The sequence below is a fragment of the Nyctibius grandis genome, chromosome 5 (genome assembly GCF_013368605.1).
Source record: "Nyctibius grandis isolate bNycGra1 chromosome 5, bNycGra1.pri, whole genome shotgun sequence".
Classification (NCBI taxonomy): Eukaryota; Metazoa; Chordata; class Aves; order Nyctibiiformes; family Nyctibiidae; genus Nyctibius; species Nyctibius grandis.
In genome coordinates, this window is record NC_090662.1 from 50295669 (window position 1) to 50323539 (window position 27871).

At 37.6% G+C, this 27871-nt stretch overlaps 1 protein-coding gene across 1 annotated transcript; it reads right to left on the reverse strand.

The window, feature by feature from the left end:
• Positions 1-1741: 1741 nt before the first annotated feature.
• On the reverse strand, positions 1742-27511 carry RASSF9 (Ras association domain family member 9). The gene is made up of 2 exons (XM_068402168.1): positions 27401-27511; positions 1742-3217 (listed from the first exon to the last, which is right to left on the reverse strand). The coding sequence occupies exons 1-2, from the start codon at positions 27445-27447 to the stop codon at positions 1942-1944; spliced, it is 1323 nt and encodes a 440-aa protein (XP_068258269.1). The 5' UTR covers positions 27448-27511; the 3' UTR covers positions 1742-1941.
• Positions 27512-27871: the final 360 nt, after the last annotated feature.

Here is a 27871-nt window from a genome sequence, read left to right on the forward strand (position 1 = left end):
CGAGTGATAGCACAGAATTCAAAAGATGCTGAGTTGCGTTAATAAATTATTACAAAGATAAGATAATATATTTGATACATACTTGTGTTTCCATCAGGAGCTGATGAGTCTAAATACGACATATTATTATTGAAGTATTCAAATAGCATTGTATGACAAAAACACAACACAAAATATATTAAGGCAACTAGCACGCTTTCCTGGAACAGAAACTATTTATAATATCCAGGATTAAAAAAACTTGAAAAAAAAACCACAAAAATTGCCTTTTTAGAAAAGGCGCTTTTTATTTTCCCCCCCTTTTTTTTTTTCTGCATCAATTATGTGCTAATCAGCAGTCCTAGCACTTTGGTCATTTTAGAAAACAGATGGTTAACAGACATTTAAGATAAAAATACAGAAAGGGAAAGCAGTGTATCTGAAAGTATTTTACATTTATACCTTCTAGGTACTGTTCATTCATCTACTTTGTGGGCTTTTAATTCCAGGACCTGTTTGAATTTTGCTAGAGCTAAACTTTGTTTAGAAATCCTGTAACTACTTCTCCATTCAACTCATTCAATCAAAAGTGTTAAAGAGATTGATCTGCAAAATAGAAACATGACAATCCAGAAATTACTCATGTGCTCTGTTAGCAGAGTCTCTAGCTCAGAGTTAGAAATCTTGTTCAGTAACTGACAACACCCCAGTTATACACCTTCGCGTAGGATCCACAGCAACGTGTTGGAGAAGTATTTGAGATCAACTACTACATCCTAAGTGAAATTATCTGACTTAACCACACAGTTGTAAAATTCTCTTGTTTTGTGTTCCTTTTTTTTTCCTGGGGCTCAATTTTTAATTAGCTACATAAAGTGGATCAGCTTTAGCTATATCCCAAAGCCTTCAACTAGGAAGTTGGATTTACAGGTCCATATCCCTACTCCAAAACAGCACGAGACGGGATTTGACAACCTACCTGCTATGTGAAAATGGTAACTACCTGGCTATTGGGAAACAGTGTCTAGCCAAAGCCAAAATGTCTGGTTCCTGCCTGTCCCTTCTGTTATTCTTTATTTGGTAGTTATGATCTGAGGAGGCCTAAAACACTGGATCCAACTGCTGAAATAGGCAGGAGAAAGCCTTGCTGAAAATGCCCCTGGGGTTAGGTGTGAGCTTGGGATTTGAGCGTCTAGCACAAGCAGGATGTAGGCAGTTCTGACATGCCCGCTGGCAGAAACTATGTGGACTTAAGCATCACTGGGGCAACTACAGGGTAACAGCAGATAAGTAGGGGTTTAAAGTATCTTAGAAGCAGTTAAACGCTGCTGAAATAGAATTGAAATTAAAAACCTATGTGTGTAAGGAAATTTTTAAAACAGGACTTAGGTGTTTTTGAAAATATCATCCTGATAACTCAAAACTAAATTTAAATATACAGCATAAATGCATTTGCATTTCTTTTGTCCTACAGTATCATAAAACCCATTTTTTAACAGATTATATGCTCAATTATACATTCCTTTACTGCAGCTTCATGGCAGGGAAACTCCAGCTGAATAAAGCTAATGTAACAGAGCAGAAAATCAAGCCCTCTGCCTAGTTTGATCTAATCTCTAATTCACATTCCTAAAAAGTCAGAGATGTAGAAGTGGACACAAAGATTAGGGGATATCAAATCTCCAGACTTTTGGTCCAAGCCAGTCAGAATGCTCCTGTTTCACTGAGTATCAATATTCCAAGGTCTAAACAGTCTGTCCTGATCTAGCAAAGCCAACAACCTTGCACCTATTAGCAGTTAACCCATGAGACTGCCCATGCATTTAAGTACAAATATACTATTAAGCACATAAATAGACACAGTTTACTTTGCTGAAGTGATGCCATACTTTTATCATCTTGAAGAGCTGAACTCTCAAGACAACAAGGTTTACTAATTCTTATAAAAACGTGTGTTTTCAACTATGTTGACAACAGTACCATGTCCCCTGAAGTTATTTCAGAGTCCTGACTGTGTGTAGAGCTGATTCCAGTGTCAGAGTCTGTATCGTTTATGTCCAGATTAGTCACTCTATGAACAAAGTCAGGAACAGCAATGCTGTTACTGGAGATGCCACTGACCTTGGTTGGCTCTTCATTTGATGGAAGCCTAGTTTCAATGTTGTCTTTAACATGTAGTAAATTAAATTCTTCTGTAAGAAGTTCATACTCTTTTTCCTTCTTTTGAAGCAGTGAGTCCCTGTATGTAAGTTCTTTCTGAATGCAGCTCAGGTATGAGTTGATTCTCAGACCATCTTTCATACTTTTTTCCAGCTCATATTTTACACTTTCCAAATTTGAATTTTCCAGTTCAGCATTAGCAGCTCCTTCTGTGTGAACATCATCTCCATTATTTTCTGTGCATATACTGTGTACCTCTCTTTCAATTTCAGCACATAGCTTCTCTATTAATTGTTTATGATGTTTCAGTCTCTCTTCAACCTGTACAATTCCCTCACTTTTGCTCAAATAGTCATGCATCTCTTTTTGATCATCTGGCCTACTCCCTTGCTGCTCAGCCTCACTTGGATTGATCATTAAATAGGAGTCCTGCACATAATTTTCTCCATCATTGGCCACACGATCTAGATGAAATTTCGCTTCACATTTTTCAATTTCCATATCTAGCTCCTTCATTCTGAGGACTTGTTGATGAATGGTATGATCTTGAGAAACGATCAGATGAATCAGTGTCTCCATATTATCTCTCTCTTGCTGAACACTGTCCTGTTTAAGCTTGGCCAGTTTCCGGAAAGTCTTCCTGACAATTTTCTTTTGCTTGTCTATTGGCAGCATCTTCATGTAATTTGCTGGACTGAGCTCCCACTGTTTTTCTACATTTTGTACTACCTTAGCTTCAGCTGTCTTCCACAATGGAAATGAGAGAAAAGCATCTGACTTTACCAACACAAAATGCAAATTAGACTGCTCTTCCCCCCAGGCCTTCCAAAGTCTCAGAATCTTTGTCAAAGGAGGAAGTACTCGCTCTGAGCCTCTCCATTTTTCTACAATGCAGTAATCACTAGGTTTTCCAAAAAGGACCTTTTTCTCTCCAAATGTTGCCTGATGTTCCTCAAGGAGTGCTTGAATCACTTCTGCGCAAGTTGTGCGCTTTGTCAGGCCACATACAATCTTCTCTTCCTGGCAAACCCAAACCACAATCTCTCTTTCATTTGAAGCCATGTCCTTGTTGGGAGACCTGGAAAACAAGAAGAGACCAAATATAAATTACATATTAATGGCACAGACTGTGTGAATAATAACTATAATTCCGATATGACTACTGCATTGAAAAATTCCCATATTATTGTACAAGACAATATACTTGTTTAAATTACATGAAGAAATATATTTGGATTAAGTAACAGAAAACCACACCCATTTCAGCTACTGCTTAAATGCTATTACTAGTCCAGCTGAATGGGAATCTCACACAAGATGTCTTTTATCAAATTTAGTTTTTGTACACATAAAAAGTGTGCATTAACAATAAGTGATAGCTTGGCAACCTGCATTACATTTCCAGACTGTCCTAGGATAACATAACTTTCAGATCTGCATATCTGTTCTCATCGCACAGACATTGCGCAAACATTTGTAAACTCTTAATATCACCAAGGCTTCTGAAGGGAAGAATCATGCCTCCAAACATGCACTGAACATAGATGGACTGAGAAAAGAACTTGATGATATGATAAATCTATAGCTCTTTTGCCACACCTGCACCCACACAAGCATAAACACCGTTGTCTTCCACTGTGATTTTTCACTAACAAGTCTCAAGAAATTTGTTGTTTTTCCTGAAGCACCAAATAGCCTGAATTCCAGTGCGTTGTGAGAGAATACCAACTGCGAAAGAATGCATATATAGGTCTGTATTTTATAACCTTTGTAATGCTACATAAATGCCAGAAAATATAAAAAGGTTTTTTTTATTATTATTTATTTATGAATTCCAGTGAATGTGCTATTAACCTGACATTAGCAGCTCATACCTCCTTATACATTGAGATACGTAACTTCAGCTGTCTAAGATCCCATTACGGCTCCAACCAGTGGAGCCTAGAGAGTAATTCAGCTGACCAAATGTAGAAGTTCACTTTACAGTTAACTCTTTAAGTTTGTCCCCATCTGAGTAGCCCTGGACTGCCATGGGCCAACATTGGCAGAGTGGCCTTGTGGAACCTGTCCAGGATATCCCTGTCCTCCAGCCTCCGCATGCATAATTTGCTGCTTGCCCAGACCTGGTGATTTGGCCTCTTGCTTAAAATGATAAAACAATAAATTCCCTGAGGAAAAATACATTTCTTTGGATTTTCTGGTATCACTTCCCATTCATTTTAATGAACGAAATTTAACCCAGTCTGACAGAGAAAGCTTGAAAATTAAAATGACGATTCGGACAATATTCAAAGGGCTCAATAAGACATTTGTTTCAATCTGGGACTACTTATTTGCAGCACTTTTGCAGACTTCTAAGGTGTAGGGGGAATGGAGTTTTACTTGGCTTAATTAGGATTAGACCCTATGATTATTAAAGCAATCCAACTTGTTTCTTTTTCTTAATTATTATGTAACATGACAGACACACTGCAGTCCAATAAATTAAACTATGATTGACTCATCTCTAGGTGTCACTCTGACCAGGAGGCAATAATCCTCAAAAGACAGGAGACTGCAAATAAATACCAATAACACCTACAAGAGTGAGTTTATTAGTATCATCGCACGGGAGAGCTCTGTTCAACTACATTGCTCCAGGTCTTGGAACATTCCTCTGTAAAATCTGTGTTTTGGTAGATTACTCTGAGTAATGACATCGTTTTCCCACTTCAATAGCTCCCTCCTACAGACCAGCATTTTACAGTAATTATTTCTTAAAAATGGTGTTCAGAAGATTAATAATATTTTCATAGACTACTTCTCAAAATAGGAAAGCATATGTCACAGATAGAAAATGGCAAAATGGTATAAAGAAACAGAAATATTCAAGTTTAAATTGGGGGAGGAGGGAATGAAAGACAGTATCAGATTAAATGACATTACTGTGAAGTATGTCACATTCTAAAAAGTCAGTATCTGTAAGTGGTTTTAGGTTTACAGAATACAGGATGCTATAGAAATATTTTTGTCTGTTGACAGATTGGTAGACAAATGAAACTTACATAAATAGACAATTGCAACATAAGTCAGCTGTGACTGTAAAATAACTCAGTATTTGTTTTACACTATAGATATAAAAAGAAAATACAGATAAACTACAGTTACATTACGTTAAGCATAAAATTACGCAAAATTAGTTCTCAAAAATACAGTGTCTCAAACCATTTCCTACTGATACATAAATAATTGACCTAGAAATAAAAGTGTATTATCAGTCATTGAATTTTAATTTATAAAAGTACTGACAGAAAAAAAAGGCATAAAAATATAAAAAATACCAGATTGGGACTTTGAGACAGTAAATTCAGGGCATGTATTCCCTGTTGCTTTTTTGTAATCAATAAATACATTTCAGGGAATGAGTATTACCTCGGTCTTTTAGCATTCTTCTGAGAGTCTTATGCAATTTGTTTGCACACTGAAACTCTTCCTATTATTTTCTCATTCTTGTTTTTGTTTGATTGCCATATCTTCTCCTAGTCAATATCTTCAGTGTGTTACAGGCTATGTGAGTTAAGCAGAAGCTTACTGTCTCTTTTCCTCCTGACTCCTTCAAAGTTTTCCTATGAAGACAGTTTCTCTGTGATATTAGTAAATCTTCAGATAAACGTGAAAACCCCTAGATACCCCATAGTATTAGTGTACTGATAAATACTTTTGCTACCCCCATTTTTTACATGGACTTCCCACAGATTTCAGCAGGAGTTAAGCAAGCTTCTGATGGAAATATATTGTTTATTATAAAGCAATCTCTACAGGATCTCTGCAAACAATATGGATATAAAATAACATTTTTAAATTACTGTTTTAAACCATTTTTTAGCTGTTTATCACCCCCTGTTATTTTTTCAGTTACGATGCACCTGTCTACCCAGACTTTACATTTAGCTTTTTTGGGAAGGATTCTTTACTTTGTCTATAGTGTATTTAACATACTGAAGTCCATAACTAGTAGTAGCACTGCACGAATGGATAATGTATGCACATGCAGGTACACAAAGAACTCAAGTAGCTTATACATTAAAATATATACTTAGAAATATATATATATGTATGTATGGCTTATGTAACATACACCTTGTAATTACATTGTTACATTTACAGAAAATGAAAGAAGAACAAAAAAGAAATTCTGAACATCACTGTAATTCATGGATCAAAACAGAACTGCAAAGTGCAAATTCTTTCATTATTTTTTCCATGTGTTTGTCACAACATATATTATCTTCATTTTTATTCAGTAGCCTCACTAAATTTTTGATCTTTATTTTTAATCAAAAAGAATTAGCAAGACATTTATAATCTTACAGTGCCATAGAATTCTAGTATCTGCTAAAAAATCAAAATTTTTTTTATTATCTTCCACTAAAAAATTATAAACTGATGTGGCCTACCATAGACCTTTTAAGTAAAATTTATTGTATAATTCTTTAATCATAGTTAATTCAGCTAGTGCCAAACAAAAATGAAGCTTCAGCGTGTCAGTCACAGCACAGCAATTATTAAAGACTTGCTTTCAGGATGCAAGAAGATGCTAACACTAGGAAACATCTTTCATTAAGCTGTGCTTTCGTCATAGAAAATGGAGAGCAGCTTTCGTGTATGCAAAGTGGAATTTATCTCATGTAGGCATCTGAAAGTTAAGATTTCAGTATAAATTCACCATCAAAGTTCCTCTTTGTCATGAGACTAGAGTGGACCTCCACGGAGAAAGTCATCACAGCCTAAACCATTTATGATCATTGGGATGAATTCATCAAATGAAGCTATTTCTCTCTTTCCTTAACTACAAGAGATGTATGTGGCCACCTTCAACTAAACAGATTATTTTCAGGTAGCTAAGTACAGGTAAGAGTAATCCAGTCAGATTCTGGTTTATTGTCTGAGAGAAATGTAACAAGAATGGTTGAAAGAGCAGTAGATTTAACAAAGATAACGAAACGTTACGACTTCATAGCTTAGTTTAGACACCGACTATTCGATTTGCTGTTCAATTTATTACTATCATTTATGAGGAAATCCACTAAGTCATTTTAATTTTAAGGAAGATGTAATGCAGTTTGTAACTCCTCGTCTTGAATAAATATTGGTCATTTACAGTGATTCTTTTTTTTTCCTGAGATGTAATACTAAAAATGACAATATTCAGCAACAAGATATTCTTCTAGATGATCATTTTAGTGAAAAGGCAAGCTGCTCATATTTGCTGCTTCCTTGGCCTTCATATCCTGCAGTTTTATAAAGGAAGCAAAAGAACTATCATTTTTAATAAACTATGTATTAATGAGCCTGTAATAGCTAAAGTGTTTTTCCAGTTTAAATGTTTGTCTTCCTTGAAAAACAGTTTCAGTAGCAACTTCTTCAAAACTAGTTAGGCAACTTCTTCATTTTTTTCAGAAGTTTATTGCTGTTGCTGTAAACAGGCTTTAAAGCTTTCAGTTCTGGCTTGAATTCTGTTTCTTTGAATTGATCTCTGAAATGTTCTACTTAGCCATCTATGATTTTAAAGCCTTGATGTTAAGAACAACATGCAAGTCTGTCTTTTTTTTTGTCAAGTCACTTGTTGTTCAGGAACAGATGGGAACTTAAGCTTAAGAACGGTCAAAAGTACATTTCCAGTCTTTTTTGTTTGTTTTGATTGCTAGTTTCATGCCTTCTACTCTTTGCTTCTCTTCATGATGACCCAAAAAAACATTCTAATCATGTTAGAGACCTCACACAAAGTCTTGATTGTGTTAGCACAAGCTGATTGTTGCATGTCAGATATACACTTTGCTAATTTATTATTCAGGCCTAGGGGAAGAAAGGTAATACATTCCAGCAATGTACAGACAAAACAAAAACATGTACTTATGTTGCAAAAAGTCAAAATATAAGATAGCTTAAATGCTGGAAGCAGCATTTTTGATACTCACTAACCTTAAGCGATGGCCAGCACAAAACCAGACATATCGAACAGATAATGCTTTGCCTTTCTGAAAATTCTAACATTCTTCCTAAATATGCAATATATAGTTTTACAACCAATCATGCTAATCAAATAAAGGAATCCCCCTGCTGTTTAGAATTTCACCTTCATGTCTACAAGATGCTCAGTTTTCCTTACTAATTTCCGCAAACATTCTGTTGGGACTAGATCACTTACACATCATATTGTTAGCAGTTTAATAGTGTTTCTGAAATATCATTGACACTAAAAGAATATTTTGTCTTTGCTAAGAAAAAAACAGATAAAACTCTTCTCTCTCTTCACTGTAATAAATTCTTTGTAGGCACAGAAAAATAAAATGGAATTCCTTTCTCACCATTAGCATATTTCTTGATATATCCTCCCCAAGGAAAAATCAAACTGAGTAACTAAAAAATACCTAGGTAATTGCTAAAAATTTCACAGCCAGGACATTTTTGTGAACTCCTTGAAGCTTTATTAATTTTAATTCAACACTGAACCAATTTTAAGTCATTGTCAGCAATCAACTGGAATTTTTGTGTTAGGAAAGGGATTCAAAACTTGAGATTATGTTTATGATCAAAAATTTTATTAGTTGTTTCCTCCCAGTCACTGAAATAATTTATACGGAATAAAAAAATCTGCAGGTGAAAATAAATGGCAGACAAAGCAATATATTAATCCTTTGCTTGAAAATGTATATAACTGTTAATAATTCATAAATTTGTCATCAAAAAGTTCATGCTGGAAAGCCATCTGTGTGAAATAGCTTAGCCATTTTTTCACCAATTTATTGGTGAAATCATGTTTTACAATCTTAATCTTCAGAGATGGAAAAGCTTTTATTTACTATATATGAATTAAATTACTGTTAATCAGATGTTATAAAGTTGTATCTGTTAGACAGTACAAATGTTTGTGGGTTGGAACATTCTTGTACTTCTTAGTGTAATAATGTCACCTTTTTTTCTTTCATCATTGCGTCTCATCTGCAAGTGTCACATAATCTGTAATTAATTATTGTTTCTAGTATTATGCTAGCAGATGATACAACTAATTTAGTCCATTTTAGTGTAGAAAATGAATCACATTTTGTACTTTTGAGATCTTCTCTTCATCTATTTTTTCTTTTTGATGCTGTGCTTGCATAAATATATTTCAGCAATACAGAAGACCCAGAATGCCAGAAGACACAACTGTCATTTGCAATGCAAAAAAAAGCAACAGAACAATAATTTCTAAACAGCCTCCTATTAACAGCATAAACCCTCTCGACAGCGCATTTGAACATACAGTCTAATCATTATAATTGTGGTTTATGATTGACTGGCTGCCGTGATAAGGTCCTCAGCTGACCGGAGCCCTCAGGTAGGTATGCTGTTGTCATGACCTCCCCAGAATAAGACCAAAGTGCTTCTAAACTTCTAAGAAACAAACCCCTAAATTATGTCATAATACCACCCAGAATAATTCACTTCTTCAATGAAGAAACCAAAAGTGGCTAAGTGACAGAACAGGAAAAAAAAAAAAGGCTTTAAGAGAAAACCCTCCTGCTGCCTACTGCATCCTTGAAGTAAGTCCATGCCTGGAGCTTCGATGTCTGCCATCTCAGTGCCTTCATGGAGTCCACTAAGAAACATGAAACTTTCAGGTAGACTCAGGCAGGGCTGTGCTCCCTGAGCCTCTCAGCAGGCTCTCCCTTCCTGCTCAAGCTGTACATTCCCAGCTCCTCACCAAGACGTTCTGTGCCTCATCTCCTACGTGTCACGCTGCACAGTGGGGAACAATCTCCCAGGCACGCACGCTCAGCTGCTGAACCACTTGCTCTCTTTTGAAAATGGTGTGACACAATGGCATAAAACATCCTGGGAAAACAAGAGTCACCTGCCACAAAAGCATTTAATAATCCGATGTTTTCAAGGGGATGGCGTTTGAGCATGCTGCTGGAGCACATAAATCTTCCCACTTGGATGTTGGCAAGTGTGTGTTTGTGCTACGGTCTTCTCTTTGTGATGCACCCATAAAGGTTTCTTCCATGTGCAAGGGCCCAGAGAACACATGCCTCGTTTAAGCACTCAGTAATAATCTTGTAATCTCTGTGTCTCATATCCAAGTCATAACTACCTATCAAAGAAATCTGATGGCTTTTAAGCATATTTACTTGCCAGAAATAAGGAGAGGCCAATATTACAGGGATACCTATTAGATACAAACAACATGCATTTGTAGCGTAGGACACATGCTACATGTCATTTGAGAGCTTCTGATACCAGTGACATTTATATGTCAGGGTACACAAGGGCTAATTAGTTTATCAGTTGCCACATTCCATTTAGAACTGATAATGTAATATTGCTTTCATTATTTAAAAATCTCAGCATGTTACCATATATATATATATAAAAAGAAAAGCATATATGAGACAGTGAATGATCCTTCTGAAAGAAAAGATCAAAACATATTTTGGCTCTGTGGGATTTTTATCTGTGAAATCTGCAAAAAAGTAAAGCTATTGGTGCCATGTGTTGCAGCCCTTGCTTGGAAGAAACTCTTAACTTAATTTGATCCAAACAGATTTCTGACAGTGAGTTTAAACATTAAAGCTATGAAGAATACATAGCCCATATGAAAGCTAAAGTCAGAAGTATTTCAACCTTTCAGGCACAAATGGATCATATCAAAAGTTCATACTAAGTTTATTCAGACTATCCACATTTAATGCACCTTTTTTCTCAACTTTCTGTTGCCTTCTGTAAAGTCATTAAAAAAGCAATAAAGGTCAAATCTTATACTCAGTATGCCTCCTGCCTAAGTAGATGACAAACTTCTGAGCTTCCTAAGGGCAGCAATGAGGAAGTATCTACTCTCTCACCACCCAATGAAGCTGGAATTACTCCAAAGCCTTAGGGATTCAAGACAGCCTATTAACTAACTGCATTCCCATTCCCCTTCACCTATCCCTAAAAAACAATATTAATGGAGGCACAGTTAATGTCCATATCATGTAGGAAACAGAAATTCCATACATAATGTGTCAGAAACTTGGTCCTTCTTCCTTTCTGCATCACATGAAAGTCAGGGCAATGTCTAGCTAAAAAGTATAATGGCAAGGCAGGACTGGTACTTTAACCATAACAAGAATAAAACCGCTCGATATAGATAATCAGAGTAGTCCCAATACTACAGAAAGACTTGGAAAGACCACCACAGAACCTGTGAAAACAAAATAATGCTTTCAAAAGAAATAACTTAAATTTCTCTCTACCATCTGTTTCTGTATCCATTTAAAGTTGCTCTATGACAAAGCTTCCTCCTTTAGAGAAACATACATAGGCATTTATTAAAAAGAAAATGAGGTGTCCAGATATTCATGTGTCATTTTTCAAATATATACATATACATAGCATTTTACATGTTCTAACTGAAATATTTCAGATATTTGAAACAATAAAACAATTTAAACAAAGGCTATTTTAACTAGCTATGTACAATACATTTCTCCTAGTATAAGTTTATGTTCATTTTGTAATTCTTTTTTAAATGCAAAAATTTTGAACTCAACAAGATTCCCATACTGTCAGGAAGCCTTTATGAAACATTTTAATTAGCAACAGCTGTTGAAAATTATGTCCTATATCAATTACCATTTGTGTGCTTAAAAATATAACTAGTTCCTCAACCCCTTCTGCAGAGGAATGCCATCACCTCAGTTAGCTACTGTACAAAATTGCATACATTATAATTCAGCAATGATCATGGCTAAAATTTCCATTCATCCAATCATTTTACACTATATTAGTGCTCTATAACAAATTTCAGTTAAATAATTTTGAATTGGAATGGGATAGTACTATTCTGTCACAGAATAACTAACCTGAAAGGTATGACAGTTTTAAAAAAATAATTCTCCAAGCTAATTATTTTATTGCAAATAAGTCATTCACACCAGAGTTCTTGCTAACTTGAAATGTCAGACTTCAGTAAAAATCCCATGGGAAATCGTGCACTTTGTTCTAATAACTGTACTGCTTGGACACAGGTGCCAGAACAGGGACCAATATTTAAGAAAAATAAAAAGGGAAAAAAACCCTGACAGTACTTAAAAGAGACATAAAAGAAATAAAAGCAGCCAACAAGAAGAACCAACAAGGACGGACAGTAATAATTTGATCATCTGATAAATTGATAGATTGCAGAGTTTGTACTACATAGAAAATAAGCCAAGAAATTGCACTAACTCAGAATGTTGCACTACCACAAAAAAAGAAATAAAAGACATCGTAAAAGGAATTATACACCTTGCTCACTAGATAAGAGTGATAGTTATGGTGGATTATCCCCCTGCCTCCCCATTTAGTAATGACATAACCCTGTGTCATTGCTCCAGTTGCCGATACTGTTTTGCAAAATCTCATTTGCAAAGTTCGAGTGCGGATTTTCCGCAAAGGTGACCAAACAGCTACAAAGTCCTCCCCTTCACTTGTTAGCTCTGCCCTACCCCACGTTCATGCTCCCAATCACTTAACCTACAGGCAAGTACAAAGGCTGCAGTCTCCTTTCAGATGAAGATTTCATCTGCCCCTGCCCTTTTCTCCTGTCTTACCTCTGAAATTATTCCTCTCCCCCTAAGGGTACACATTCTCTATAAATTACATCTATGTTTTAAACCTGCCTTCCTGTCAGACAAATTATCATTTCCTCATTGTATATTCAAAGTCATAAGGTTGGTAAGTGGATATTGATCAAAAAAAATGTTTGGACCTGCAGTGAGTAACATCAGCAAGTGTGCTGTGTGCACAAAATTCCATGACAGATAACATGTTCATCGTAACAGGTCTGTATTTGTGGTGGCCTGACACAGTGGAGATTTGAGAACAGAGGGGAGCTAGCTGCCCACCAAATATTTTCCAAGATGAGCAACAATAATATTAACAATTTGCTTTTACTGGGAAAACATGCTTGATGTGTGTATTGCAACTGCTACTGAGGAAGCAGCTGTGATACCGGAATGGAAAGATCCAGGAAACTCCAGAGCCAAACAAACACTGACATATTCAGTGGTAGTAATTCTTTAGACCATGATGGGGGGGAATGGGAAGATGGGCATTTTCACATTCCTCAGTGTTAGTAAGCAACATGCAAAGTTTAGGAATATCAATATAGCAAATGCTCCATCTTGATTTTGGGCAGTGGGTAGTTCTCACTAGTTGGCAAATGAAGATGCCACTGGTACTTTTTATCTACCACAAGATTTTTGCTACATTGCAAAAATACAGTTCTCTACATTGTTCCTGTGTCTATTTAAGTGCCCATGCATATTTAAGCACTGGTTACACTACACAAGCTTTATGGGGCTCCGATTAATAATGTACAGAATGTGTCTAAAATTCCTTCACTTTCAATAATACAGAGAAAGCAGAATCATTTATAGCTCATTTAGAACATAGGCTTCTAAACGCTCAAGTTAGAGCTGCTATTACAGCTAATAGAAATTTTGTTTCTCTAAATTCTCCCATTAGAATTTTTATAACTGTCTTTTAGAAGCACCACAGTTGTTTATGAGCTTTTGAGATCAAAGAAGTGAGGGGAATTCCAAGGGTTGAAAGCATGATTTTTTTGTTGTTGTTGTTGTTCCATGAAATACAGGTCAGCTTTTGTAGAAAGGCAACCCCTGGGTTTGTTGACATCTTGCCCAGTGAAGAAATAAACACAAAGGGTTCTGAGGTTGGGTCTGGACTGCCAAAACATGAACAAAGCACACTAGACGTAGACCAGTGGTAATAAGGTAAGTTCAATAAAGGAACAAGATACAGACCAAAAAAAAAAAAGATTTCATGCCACCTTTCCAGTATTCCCTAGTAGTCCATCCGAGGAGGCTGGGATGGTTACTCTCTTATGAAGCCTTATACACAGTGTATGGCTCAAACAGTTCAGTGTACCTCTTCTCTTCTCCTGGTGGCATCTGCCTCCATGTGAGGCAGGTGCTAACCTCATTCACAATGAAGGGAAAAGAAAGTCCAGATGGACTTGGTTTCTTTTCACCAGTCCTCAATCTGAACTCAGGCTCATCAAAGCATCTCTTCTTTTCCTTATAGTCTTTTCCTGATGGTTACCTACTGTAACTACTTCTGTAGCTGCTCTAGCAGCAGCCTGTGGCAAATTTCAGAGTTTGGACACTGTACTTCATGATTCTGAAAAGGAACATTGTAAGAACCAGTATTTTTACCTTCTGTTTTTTAAACACCACAAAACTCCTCAGATCCATCCCCAAAATATACAAAATTATTTACAAGACAACTACCTTAGGCAAGTGATTATCCTAAATACTATTTTTACTGCTAAATCTAGTCTTATATGTTAGCAATTATATGCCTTAAAACATCATGAAGTAATTTACGCAACCTGATGTCTATCTGACATTCCCGTCTCCTTGCTTCTGCCAGATCTGCTAGTTTAACCAAAGGGTTTCCAGCTTGATAAACGGGCAGCAAGCTAACCCAGAAAACAAAAAGGAAAAAAAAAAGGAAAGGAAAAAAATAGGAAAAAAAAAAATAATCTGTTTTTTGAGGAGTGCTTCCTGTTTGGGTTCTATGATGTCAGGTGAGAATAGTACCAGTGCAAAGGAAATGACAGAGAGTGGCCAGGAGTCTGGAAAGGGGACTTAGGACTGCTCTTTGTGCAACAGCAAGCATTTAGATCTGTTCAGCCATTTCATCAAACATCACCCTTTCTTAACCTTTTGACATCTAATGATTTTTCACAATAGCTTTTTTTTGTATATCATAAAACCTAGTTTTAAAAAACTAGGTTTTTTAAAAGAGTTTTACGGTAAAGAGTATCTCTTTACAGTTTGCCAGGAGTGAGAAAGGCAGGATGGGCTTTAATTTTCTTCTATATTTATTGCAATAAATTTTGCAGAGAGTAAACCACCCCACTTTGAAATTATACTGTATGAGCTTCCCCATTTCATTTGCTTTCATTAAATTATGTTGAAGATGTCACCTCAAAAGGGGTTCTATCAAGACCTCATTTACAATCAATTCTTTTTTTTTTTTAAATTTCTCCCTCGAACTTTCTGAAAGATAATTCACTGACAAATGTGTTCCATTACTTACAGTATTTGAAGAGCTGAAAGGATAAAAAGACAAGATGATGAAGTGGACTCTCAAATAAATCTTCACTCTAAAGAGCTAAATTGAGTACTACATACATAATTATGCTATTAAGAAGAGTGGACATAAATTTTTAAAAAAGAAACCTGAAACATTTTAGTGTCCACTGACAATCTGAGAGATTTGTACAGCTTATGCTTTCAAGCAATTTTCTAAAATTGCTTATCAATGAATGCTTCAATATGTAGTTAGTCAGACACAGGCTGATAGGGGTCTCTGAAATATCACCACATCCTCTCTGAAGAAGCTACTGAACAAATGAAATAAATTGTTAACCTTACCAACTGTGCTCTGCCGTAGCAATGGATATGCTAAAGAGGGCACAGGAGCTTGCCAAACCAGTTCTAGCCAGCTGAGCAACAGAGGTAGAGAAGGCAAGAAGGGAGGAATTGCTGTCTGGAAGCAAGGTTAATGCTGGATCATAAAGATCAAGAGTAATGGGAAATTCACTGGATTAATGTAAAGAAGAAAGCGTAGGCAAGAGAGAGATACAGAGAATGGTGTCCAGTAGCACACACACACAATTTTTAGCTGTGAAGAGATGAAGGAAACTGACTGCAGAGGAAAGACATTCCATGATTCAGATAAAAAGCCATATAAATCCTAAAACATTTGAATGATCATGGCTTAAGCCCAAAAACTGTTCTAGAACTGCAATAATAAGGTAAAGATAATGAGTTTTCCAGCTGGGGCAACCTGAAGCATCTTATAGACATGTCCCATCATCTATCACAACCCTCCCACTGGAGCTGAGCTGCTTGTCTGACCTCCAAACAACATAAGTCATGATGAATTAGACCATAAATGCCTTGTTAAACCATCTCAGATAACACACCTGAATGTGAGTCAACAGTTTAGAAGAAATCATTCAAAAATTTGATGCAGCTGAAAAGATGGCAACCCCTGGCAAAAGGTCTGTGATGAACAATGAGAGCGGGTGTGGGCCAAAAGCCTGCAGTGGGCACAGCTGAAGCCAAACAAGGCCAGCTGTCTGTGGCCAAAGACCAAAGCAGGCCCAAGAAACAAGGGGGCTAGTTTTGCGAGACGCATCTATGGCAAGGAGAATGATTATCCCAAGCAGGCTGTGACACCAGGAAGACAACTGCAAAACTAGTTGTTGTCTTTAGTTCACAGAAAGTCAGACTGAGTCAACATTCAAACTAATCTGATATTTCTTTATTTCATATATCCAAATGTCTTTGCAGGTGGGGATCCTTTCAACATATAAGCAATTCAGATGACTTCATAGCTCAGGGAGGATAAAAAGGCAGTTTACTTCTAACAAGGCACTTCATAAGCCGAATGGATACTGCAGTGACAGCTGAATGAAGGCATTCTTCCTTCTGCCATGCGAACAACTCTTGTGATGTTTGGAGAAATATACATATTTAGCATTCTTCTGTGACATGATCACATTCTGTTTGTCACTTCTGTCTTTTAAAGAACTCTTGTATGTACCCAGTTTTGTAATATGTAGATGCGTATGTATGCAATCTAGAGAAGTGGCTAGTTCTGCACATATTGTTTTTATATATATGATGATTTGGGGTTTGTAATATATTTTAGTCTACGCTAGATGTAGATGGTACAGGTTAGATCTATAATAAGATATGTGGCAGTATATCTTATATGCTACACATATGCATTACATGATCACATACAACACAAACTGTCATATATGGATTTATATATTGAATATATGTGTACCATGCACAAGGCAGAAAGAAGTATGCTTAAGTTGCAGTCAAGCACTCAAATATTTTAAACATTGGTGTTAAAGTTTTTCATGCTACTTAGTTCAACAAAAATGAATTTGATTCAGTCTATCCATAGCAAGGTGCATTTTCCCCTTCTTCCACTGAAGCCTTCAACACAAATCTTTGCCTTTCTCTGGGTTACTGTAACTCACATGAGCCAGCACAAAATGGAACAGCTTCAACAGGAAATGCTGAGAGAATTTCAGTTTAGAATAGCTTGACAGGACTTTCCTGAGAAATACACGTTGAGGATGCCAGTGCGGGTATCTCACAGGGGCGTTCTGGTCACCAGTGTGCCTGGTGGCACTTTGTGTGTTGTTGCACTTGCTCTGAACCGGGCGGTTACATGGGACCTCATGGTTGAACAAGCTGAAAGACTGCCTTTTTCTTAATTTTGGTAAGGTGTGAGGGAGGCACATAACTGCAGGGTTTTCAGGACCAGTGTAAGACATGGTGGGAGTACAGGTGGCTGGGGAGTGCCGCCAGTCAAAATGTCACTACCTCAGCATTTAATCATAGTTTTGTGAACATCAGAAGTTCTTAAAGCTTGTCTTAGGTCACTACAATGACATTTAGGTACCAAAGTCTCCTTCATAAATCTAGCTCTTGTTACTTACATCTGTTCAGTATGTGTTCATTTTACACCTTTTCTCCTATGTACAGTGGTACCCTTTATAGAAGGTATTTTTTTAATTTAATCTTTTGCCATAGATTTTTTATCACCAGATATGCAACTGCTTCACAAACTGACACATTACTGAATTTATCTCCACATACTCTTGTAAGGAGAGAACTCCCTTTTACAAACCAAAGCCGAAAAAGATTTAGGCCAAAGCTATCCACTTGTTTAAGTTCCCACTCTGGCTAATGAAATTGATATCTATAGAGATGTCCAAAGCAGGACATCCATAAACTTCCTTTGCTCAGCCCCTTGTGCAAAACAGATTACAGGACACTGAATTAGCAAATGAGGAACATGCAGTGAGTAATCACTTTTTGTAAACTGCGGTTTATGTGACTTGCCCAATATCACGTAGGAATTCTGTGGCAGAGGCAGGGAAGACATCCATGCTATTAGCATGGTTCTCCCTTAATCATACATTACCCACCTGTAATTCACCTCTCCATTCACTATTCCCCTTTTAATTTCTAAAATGAATGGTACAAAGATGGTTAATTAGGTGCTCTACAAAGTCTTGAGCATGCTCCATGAAGAACTTCCCTTTGAAAGTGGACTAGGGTGGAGCTCATGTCATCTACTTTCGCTATTTAAAATGTAGATGTGTAGTCAAGATAATTTTCTGACCTTCCTCTGTAATCAGTGGCACTAAGATAGGCACCTCCAAAAGTGTGACTAATCCCATACTGAAAGCTTGTCTAAGGCTGAATGAATTGCCCTCTGGAAGTGTTTAGATGTATCCATTAACTACAAAGAGTACCTAGATACCTAAATTTTCAATGGCTTGAGCTGAGTAAGATGAAGCTCGACTTTGTGTTTTACCATGTACCCTGAATCTTATGAACAGTACGAGTGTCAGTAAAAGTACATACTGTGACATCCACAACTGCAGTTTTCCAAAAATAATTCAGATCTTTGTCTGATATCTGTAGGGCTTTCATGGGTAAACAAACATGATTAGTTATCTACCTAGACCTTAAAGTACCAGAGGTCTGGGAAAGTGCAGTAAAGTCAATACCAATCCTCAATTTCTGTTAGAAAAACTGTATTTGTATAGAGCTTTTCGGTAAAACAGGATACTAACAACAAAGTGGCCCCAAGAGATACAGGCAATAATCAAGTTAAACAAGTACACTTAGTGCCTTAGCTATCAGTACAGAGGAAGTCTATCAGCAGGTAATGTCCAAGTGAAAGAACAGTTCAGAACACCAATTTACCAATTATGAAGCCAACCGAAACAAGAACAGTTGAAAATCAGCATATGATCCCGCATTTATAAATATAAAATATCACTAAGCCACTCTTTGATTAGTGAGCAGAGATCTGATAACGTCCTATGAAAAATGAGGCATACTTTATGTCACCAAAACAGTGCCCCAACTGTTGCTGTGAAAAATTTTGTAGTTTAGAAGTGCTTTCACAGTGGAAACTTCCCTCTGTAGAAATAATCCTTTTCAATTTGGAGGAGGTTTGGGAAGCAAAGCAAGGTGTTCCACATGGATGAAGGAATCTATTAACACAGAGCAAATTGCAGGTTCAAGACCCAAGGGCAGACTCTCTTAAAAATTAGTAGCCTCCACTCAAAGACATTATTCCACTGAGGTCATGCATCCTTACAAGCTAAAGTAAGGTAAAACATATTTATACCTGACCAAACAAAACTTGGTCCTAACAGATTATTACATTTTTTATAAACCTGATTTTGTCTCCAAACACGATAATGTTATGCTTTTTGCATTTTTTTTAAAAGGTTGTAATTTTTGTATTATAAAAAGGAAGACAAAACAAATATCTCGTGCTTTTAAAGAGAGCTGATCATATTTTCCGTTATGATGGGAAAATTATAATTCAGAATTCTTTACACTAACGAATGAGAACAGATAGGTGTGGAGAATAAAAAAAAGCAAATGAATTAGATTGACAGTTTTGACCCTCAAAATAGTCAAATTATATTTATGTATTTAATTCATAGCAAATACCTACCCTCTGTATAAATATATTTTCTTCCTACCGCTACTCTGCAGCTGACTGATGAAAAAGAAAAAAACAAAACAAACAAACAACAAAACAACAAAAACAAAAACAAAAAAACACAAAAAAACCCCACAAACAACCCAGGAAAACAGAGGCTTACATCACCTCCAAGATTACATCAGAAATAAGTTGGTAGCCTGGCTTCTTCTAATGCTAATACTCAAAAAAATGTATGTCTAGCAACCATCTAATTCAAACTGACAGAGGCAAAACATGTACTGAGGGGAGGCAGGAGTGAGAGTGACATAGGAAAAAGTTGGTGAAAGAGAAACACATCTTTATTTAAAGTGCATTTGAGAGGTGTGCCAAAACCTGCACTGGAAAATTTTCTTTCAAGTTTAGTATCTTTTATTCCTCTCCACATGATATCAGGACTTAGGTTTCATAGCACTGAAAATATAATTACATGGCAACTTTATTATCATTACCAGTGAAAACCTTCCTTTCTGATTTTTGGTTTCAAAAGTTAACTTTATTTCCTCATGTTCAACTCACAAAACCACCTCAAAATCTGTTAAGATACATGTGGCATTTTTTTATTTCCCTTTCTGTGATGCTACAACTCTCCTCACAAGCCATTTTTAACATTATGAAAAATTTTAGACCGTTGAAAATTCCTCAGTGAATCATGTGTAACTAAACCTAAACAATCCACAGTGTATTCTCATTTCTCTTGTGTGGCAGCCAGCTCTAGTGGACTGTACAAGAATTAGAAACAAGGAACTCACAGATTTATTCATACCTCTCCCACTAACTGGCTTTTACGCTCCACACTTCTACAGATTTTACACCGTCTAGTCATGCCCTACTTATTTTCCTGAGGCATGTAAACATCACAACCCAAATTACAGCTAAGGAAAACTAAGTATGCTTATCAGTTGTCTGAGGTCACAAACAAGTCGGTATCGTTATCACTATTACAACACGTGCCACCTGAAGTGCATTTCTGGATAAGTCAAGACAGGAAAAGGGGACTAGTGGGTCATTCTGGTACCTTGTTTGAGTCAAGTTCCAGAAAGGTGCTCAAAAAAATTTTCTTTTAGACAATGCTCCCCAAAAAAATGCAACTTCCAAAATCACTAATTAGCTTTTGGCTTTTATTTTTATGTGTAACTCACATGCATGAGAAATGATTTATGAAAATTTCTCATTTTTATTGCAAGAATTTGCAGGTGGAAAATTTACAACACTGGAAGGTAAATGCTGTCACCAGAATGTGCACGAAAACTATACTACACTCTGTTCTATGTATTTTTTTTCTAATGAGAGACACTGGCATGGAATAGTTGACTAAAAAAAAAGGACCAGACACAAACTAATCTGATAGAAATTTTCAGAGAACTCTGCATGATATTTGTCTGTAATACCAGGTAGTATCTTACCTACCTGAAAATTACACTGAACTGTATTTGGTTAGTACCTACATTCTGTAGAGGATGTTTCTGGCCTTTTGTTATATAAATAAATTTAGACATCTATTTTCCCCTCTAATTTCATTTGGCTGGTCACTCTTTCTTTCTGTTCATCCTGAAACCATTTGACTCTTATCTGTTGTGTCCTATGTGATACTTGGGGAATTGCTAGCTCAGGGTAACTCTGCAGAAGACAAAAAAGTTACCATCTTGAAAGTATCATAAACACATAAGAAAAACACTAGAAGTGACAATAATAACTCAGTTACCTATGCACATGACCTGGTACCAACATGTCCAACATTCAGTTCTAGGCTTCACTTAGTGTGTGGTCTTAAACAAAAAACTTTATCTTGCATCATCCTTTTCTGTCACCATTAATAAGGATTTATCTACATATTAAACATAAGTTGGATGAAACTAATTAAGGCTTGTATCAGTGTGTGTGATGTTAATGCTTGCAAATAATAATGTTTAAGATCACAATTTTAAGTTGTTATTATTCATCATATAAGACAAACAAAAGGAAAAAAAAAGTATTTCTGAGCATAAGTGTATACCTTTGCTGGCCATTCAGGAGGTACTACTCTGTGATTATCACTGGCTTTTATTAAAGTTACTAGAAGTTTAAAAAAATCCCCATCTCTGAAAACCTACATCTCTGCTGAAATCATTACACATTTAGCAACATGTCTGAGTCTTTTCTCCATGTAAAATGATTTTTTTTTATCAGTAAAATAGGAAATTAACACTGACCAGCAAGATTTCTTATCTATTACTAAAACCATGGGTTTTTTGTCTGAAGGGTATCTTCTCAGCCTGACTCTGCATTATTAGTGTTTCAGATTAGCTCCAACTTAACCTAAGTAATGCTCTTTCCTTAGATGGTGTAGTATTACACACATCTATTACTCATTTTATTTACTCCTTTGGAATGAAATTGCTGTCTGCCCTCCTGGAATAGTAGATGATTAACTCTTTAGAAATAAGGTTAGTGTTTTGCTAGACAAAAAGCTCTTCCTGAAAGTGAAGTGAACAACTATGTACAAAGATTATTAGAAAATGTATGCAACCATTTTGACCCCTGAGACAAAGCTGACAAGCCAGACTAGAAAATAAATTATAATGTATGAACTCTGGCTCAAAAATGAACTACTTCTTTGATAGTTCACTAATACATCTCACGCTCAAGGAAAAGTAAAAAGAAGAAGAATGTGTTCTACCATTACCAAACAAGCACCACCTTTTTAATCTAAAAATTTAACACAGATAGCACCACTGATTCTAAACAAGCTTTTATCCACCCCCTCCAACATACATACCAATGCCTGGTAGTCTTGAATGAAAAAACACCTTTATAGCTTCATATAGACTTTTCTCTGAGTATGCTCATCCAAGAGGAGAAGTGTTAGACACCTCACATGATCCCATGAGATTTACAGTGTGGGTCATACACAGTTCATTCAGATAAGCAGCTGATCTCCAAGAGCTTTTCCAGTCCAAACCTAAATGCTGAGTATTTTCAGTTTTTGCTTCACCAAGGCTTGAAAAGTACAGCAGTGTACTCAACCGTAGAGCAGTAGAGATGTTCCGAGTTATACTCAAATCACTGTGCTAACTAGGCACGATGAGAAACTGCTGGAGGGAGGGAGAAAGGGAGGGAACATGGTAATGCTAGGTCAGTATCAGAGAGATGAAGTCTCTAATCTAATTCATTAACCTGTGCTTGTAATATAAAACCTGAGAGAATAATTGAATGTTATCTCACTGGGGAGGAGCCTCTGACTGTCAGGACAGGAAGAACTCCCTCTATATCTGTACAAATGAATGGATATATATATTCTATCTTTCTACCTGTGAACCAGAGATGAGATGATTAAAGAGAGGCAGACATAAACAGTAGGCAAAATAAATCTTTGCCTAGTAGGCAAAATAAATCTTTGCCTCCTATACAGAAACACTATGCTAACTGCTGTGGCACTGAGACATGTACAGTAAAAGGTGGAAAAAAACAGGAAGGAAAAGCAAAAGCAATAAATACATTTCAATAATAACAGATTTGTAGCACAACTGTTTCATCATCAAACAGTATTGTCAGTTCAGATGTGTTGTATGTCAACAGAGCATAAAAATGATTGTGGCAAACTTAGGACCAGCATGAATTACACTGGCAAAAAATATTTCTCAAGCTATTGTGCCTAACAGGACAGCCCTACAGCATCAAGGACAACTATGTGAAGAAGACGGATTCTCTGTACTCTCCCTTTCAAATTGCTGCTTCCCTGGCTACAATTTGCATGTGACAGCAGAGCTTCAACAAGTTTGGGTAAGGTTTATGTGAAACACACAAGGAAGTGGCCTCAATAAAAGAGAAATAGCGATGGATTCAGCTTTCTTGGTGTGAGGTCACTCGGCAGATAAGAGAATGAGACACAGATATTGTCTGAAGTATTTAAATGAATCTAAAGACCCATTCTCAGAAGTGACCAAATCTAGCACCCAAGAGCAGAGAAGTCCTAATCTTACAGAAAATCAATGGGGCATAGATTCCTGTACTACTTAGCAATCAGGAAATCATATACAATGAGAAACCCTGGTACATAAATACTTCAAGTATATATGCTTTCTATTTGTTGCTCATATTTGCATAGGGAGCTGTTTTGTCTCTGTGCAGTGCAATGTGTTAGATCAATACTAGACCTTATCTGCAAAGAACTCAATGCCTTTTCTCTTACTTCCATCTTGGGCTGAGCATTCCCTCACATCACCACACTTCCAAAGCACGATGTCAGCTGAGCATTCCTCACACTCCCAGAAAATAGCATCTTTAAGAGATTTGCATAAAAATAAAGCCCCTTGAGTTTATTCATGTTGTGGAGGCTTATTCCTGCAGGAAACTGTCCCTTTTCCTTTATTGGCCTTAGCGGGTACAGCCTGTCCCTGCTGAGCACATTTGGATTTGTAGGTGGGTGGGCACGGCCTTGCTACCGTTTGGATGTATCGTTCTCCAGGGGACATGCTGACATGCATATACAAGCTCTGGGACTATGATTATTTTCTGAATGTCACAGGAGGTCAAAGAATAGTAGAAAAACTCCTTATAACTCTTGAAAAAGTATCAAAATATCACTCATTCTCTTTCTGGCCAATAAAAATATGTTTGAGGTCACACTGCTAGCGGCTGCTCCTCTTGAAATCAAATCAGGGCTTACAGTGATCTAATGGTTACCTGAGGCCTTGTGCCATCTCTTGCATGAGCAAGGTTTTTCAGCAGCCCAAGAGAGAGTAATACCAACTGAAGATCTTTCAAATACTAGAAGCAGTTTCAGCACAGGTTTTGTCTTCCTGAGGTTTATCTCAAGTGTCTTTCTCTAAAGGCTCTTGCCATCACAGCCAGTGCCCCCCATCTCTTGCTCAAATACCTCATACACACAGATACAGTTAGAGTAACCTCTTTGTTTAAACTCTGGGGTCTTCGGGGTAGAGACTGACCTTTTACGATCTAGATGTGAAAGAGTCTACTATGGCAACAGGGCCCTGATCTGGGACCTCTGGGCAATGCTGCAAGACAAGCACTAATTACAGAGGTGTCATCTTCTTATCTGAGCAAATGACTGTAACACCATCATTTGGCTTCTGGCTCTTCTTCCAAATACCTTTGTTGCCTTGACTTAGCTTTATGTCCTTCTCCTATAAACATAGACTTTATTCCTCATTTCCTTATCTTATAACTCTGAAGAGTTATATTTGCACGTAGTTAATGGTCATTAAATACTTTCAGTGAAAAATCAAAGTGGGAAGAGGGGGGAAAGACAGTGCTTGCTGCTCCTGTACTCCACCTTCACTCAATATTTTTTTCTGTTACAAAAACTTAGTTTCTCAAAGAGAAACACTAGGCCTAATAAACAAAGCAGCAGATTAAATATACACATGTGTGTATGTTCCTTTTTGGTCCCTCTTTACAGGTAGGCAAACTAAGATAAGGTAATGAGCCACAAGTTCTGACTCCGCCAACTCCTACTCTAAACACAGTCAAGGATTTTAAGCTCACTTGACTTCTTTTTCAGGGTTTCAAATGAGTTCACCAAGATGCAATTATAATGAAAAAAGAATTTTTACATAGCTCTTCAATCATACTACAAGACCCTTTTACTAACTGCATTAGCAAAGTTTAATTCTCAAAATTCAGTATCAAAAGCTAATGTTAAATACACAGAAAATTTAAATATTTGAATAGATAATAACACGACTTAATAATGATGTAGGTTGCTTTGTCTCGACCCTCCCGATTTCTGTATCTCACAAGACTTTCAGCCCCTTCTTATTGCCACAACACCTCTCTACCATTAAAGGCATTAACTTCTTTTTTCGGGGGAGATGGGAGGGGTGAAAAAGAAGAAAGTGCTAGATGTTCACAGCAATAGTTCCTTTGGTATTTTAATTTTATTGGCTATTTAAAGCTTTGGATTATTACTTTCTTTTCCCCAGGAACAAAATGTCGCATCAGCAAACACAGTGAGATTGATGAAATTAATACGAAGATATTTTAAACGTCCAAAAGAGAAACAGTTTCACCATTGAACGGAGTGGGACTGTGCTTTGTGATTTAACAGTTATTCAGGTAAGTGACGGCGTAGCAAAACTTCTATTTCAATAGGTAATAAATTTTACAGCTTTATGTAAAAGCAATTTAATGTAAAAGTTCATGTCCACCTTTCCAGATCTTCTGAACATAAAATGGCCACATAAGTACATCACAGTTTTTCTGTTTCCAGACACATTAGCAAAATACACTGTTTAATCAGTAACCTACAGTATTAATAATTCTAAAATAGTATCCTATTGTTTTTAAACCTTGACTGTTACAGTCTTTCTGATTTATATCCCATATAATATGCTAAGTTCCCAACAAATACAATCCCTCCACAACAACTTTCAGTGTATCGAATGGGAAAAAAAACGAAAGCCAAACTTGGAAAAAAAATCAGGGCATTTTTACATGACTTTTTAGGGTCCAATTATATTCCCTCTGGAACAGATTTTTCCCTTACCGCACCCTTAAATATGAACTAAATTTCAGTGGTGAGCACCAGTCAAAGTGTGGGAAGAGATTACAATTGATTTTTGAGTTCGTCCGCTGAGCCAAAATTTCGGTGATGTTTCCGTTCGGCCTTAACTAGAATGGGTTCTGCCACTGTAAATTGCATAAGGATCAAGTAAATTTACTCCATTCCAAGCACATTTACTCTTTTAAAAAAAATATCTAACGCCATCCTAGCACTTAGAATGATTACATAACTCTTTTTCTTCCTTTTACAGCTGCCGTGCGGTGCATTGTGGAAGCACGCACAGCGTAAGGGGCAAAGTCCCCATAAAGAAACTGTGCAGGACCCAACCCAGGGACCTCAGCTGTCACCCTTGAACATTTTTTCTAGGCAAAAAACTATAGGTAGTCAAATCCAGCTCAGACTAAAGGCCTAACTAAAAAAAAACATCCCCCCCACCCCGCCGCCCAGGCTGGAAGATCGATGCGCTCCTACCTGCCAGGCTTACAGCCAGCCGAACGAGTTAATGGACGAGGCTGATCCTCAGTGTGTTGCACGCTGGAGCTCTCCCTCCCGGGAAAACCGGGGAAAAGCGGATGGCGAGGGGCCCGGAGCCCGGTCCGGCCCGGCGGGACTCGGCCCGCCGCAGCCCTCCCCTGGGAAACTCGGGGGAGGATTTTTTTCCAGTGCGGGTGAGGGGCTCCAGGTCCCCCCCGGCCGTGGGCACTTGCCGCCGCAGGCAGGACCCGCACGCCGGGTCCTCCAGCCCCTCCTTCCAACCCCGGCCGAGTCTCACCTTGTTAACACGGGGGGGACTTCCAATGTTCGCCTTGGTTTAGGCGGGGGAGGTTCAAAGTTAGGAAGAGCGATCTTCCCCTCACTGAAAAGACTGCCCAGGAGTCAAAAGAGCCACAGCGAAGAGGGGAGAGACAGGTCCGGGGGGGAAGGGGGGTGGAGATGCGCCCCTTCCCTCCGCACACGCCGACCCGCTCCCTCCGGCCCCACTCCCACTCGCAGGTGAGCCCCGAAGTTACAGCTCCCGGGAGCGGCATGGGTCCGGAGGAATACATCCTCCCTCCAGAACAAAAAAAACACAAAAAACCAAACAGTATAAAAGAAATCCATCCCATTATCGCCGTCCCTTTTCCTCCACGTACCCACGCACTTTACCTGTTTTTATGCCGGGCTTTTAATAAATTCCTTCCAAAAGGAGCCATGATCCCAGCGACAGAAGCATAACATCAGCGATCCCCAAACAATTCGAGGGTGTTCCCTTCTCCCTTATTTTTTTTCCCTGAGCGTCTTCCAGCTTGTTAATAGTCACTGAGCGTAGCGATGAGCTGGAAGTTGTGCAATTTACTGCTAACTTTGAACTCCGGCTTGTTGCTGCTGCTGCTGCTGCACCTTTGGAGTCCTGCCCAAGCTGCAAACTTGAAGGAGGCGTTTAGGAGCAGGAAAAGAAAGGGGGGGGCAACGCACTTGCTCTTTGTGATGTGAAGTTATGCACAAAACTTGCTAAACTTTCAGCCTCGTCACCCTCAGGGCACCAGCCCAGCAAATGGGAAAGACGGGGTTTGCTCTGGTGGGGAACTCTGTAAAAACACAACAAAAGGACTGAAAACTTTCCCCGGGAGGCTCCAT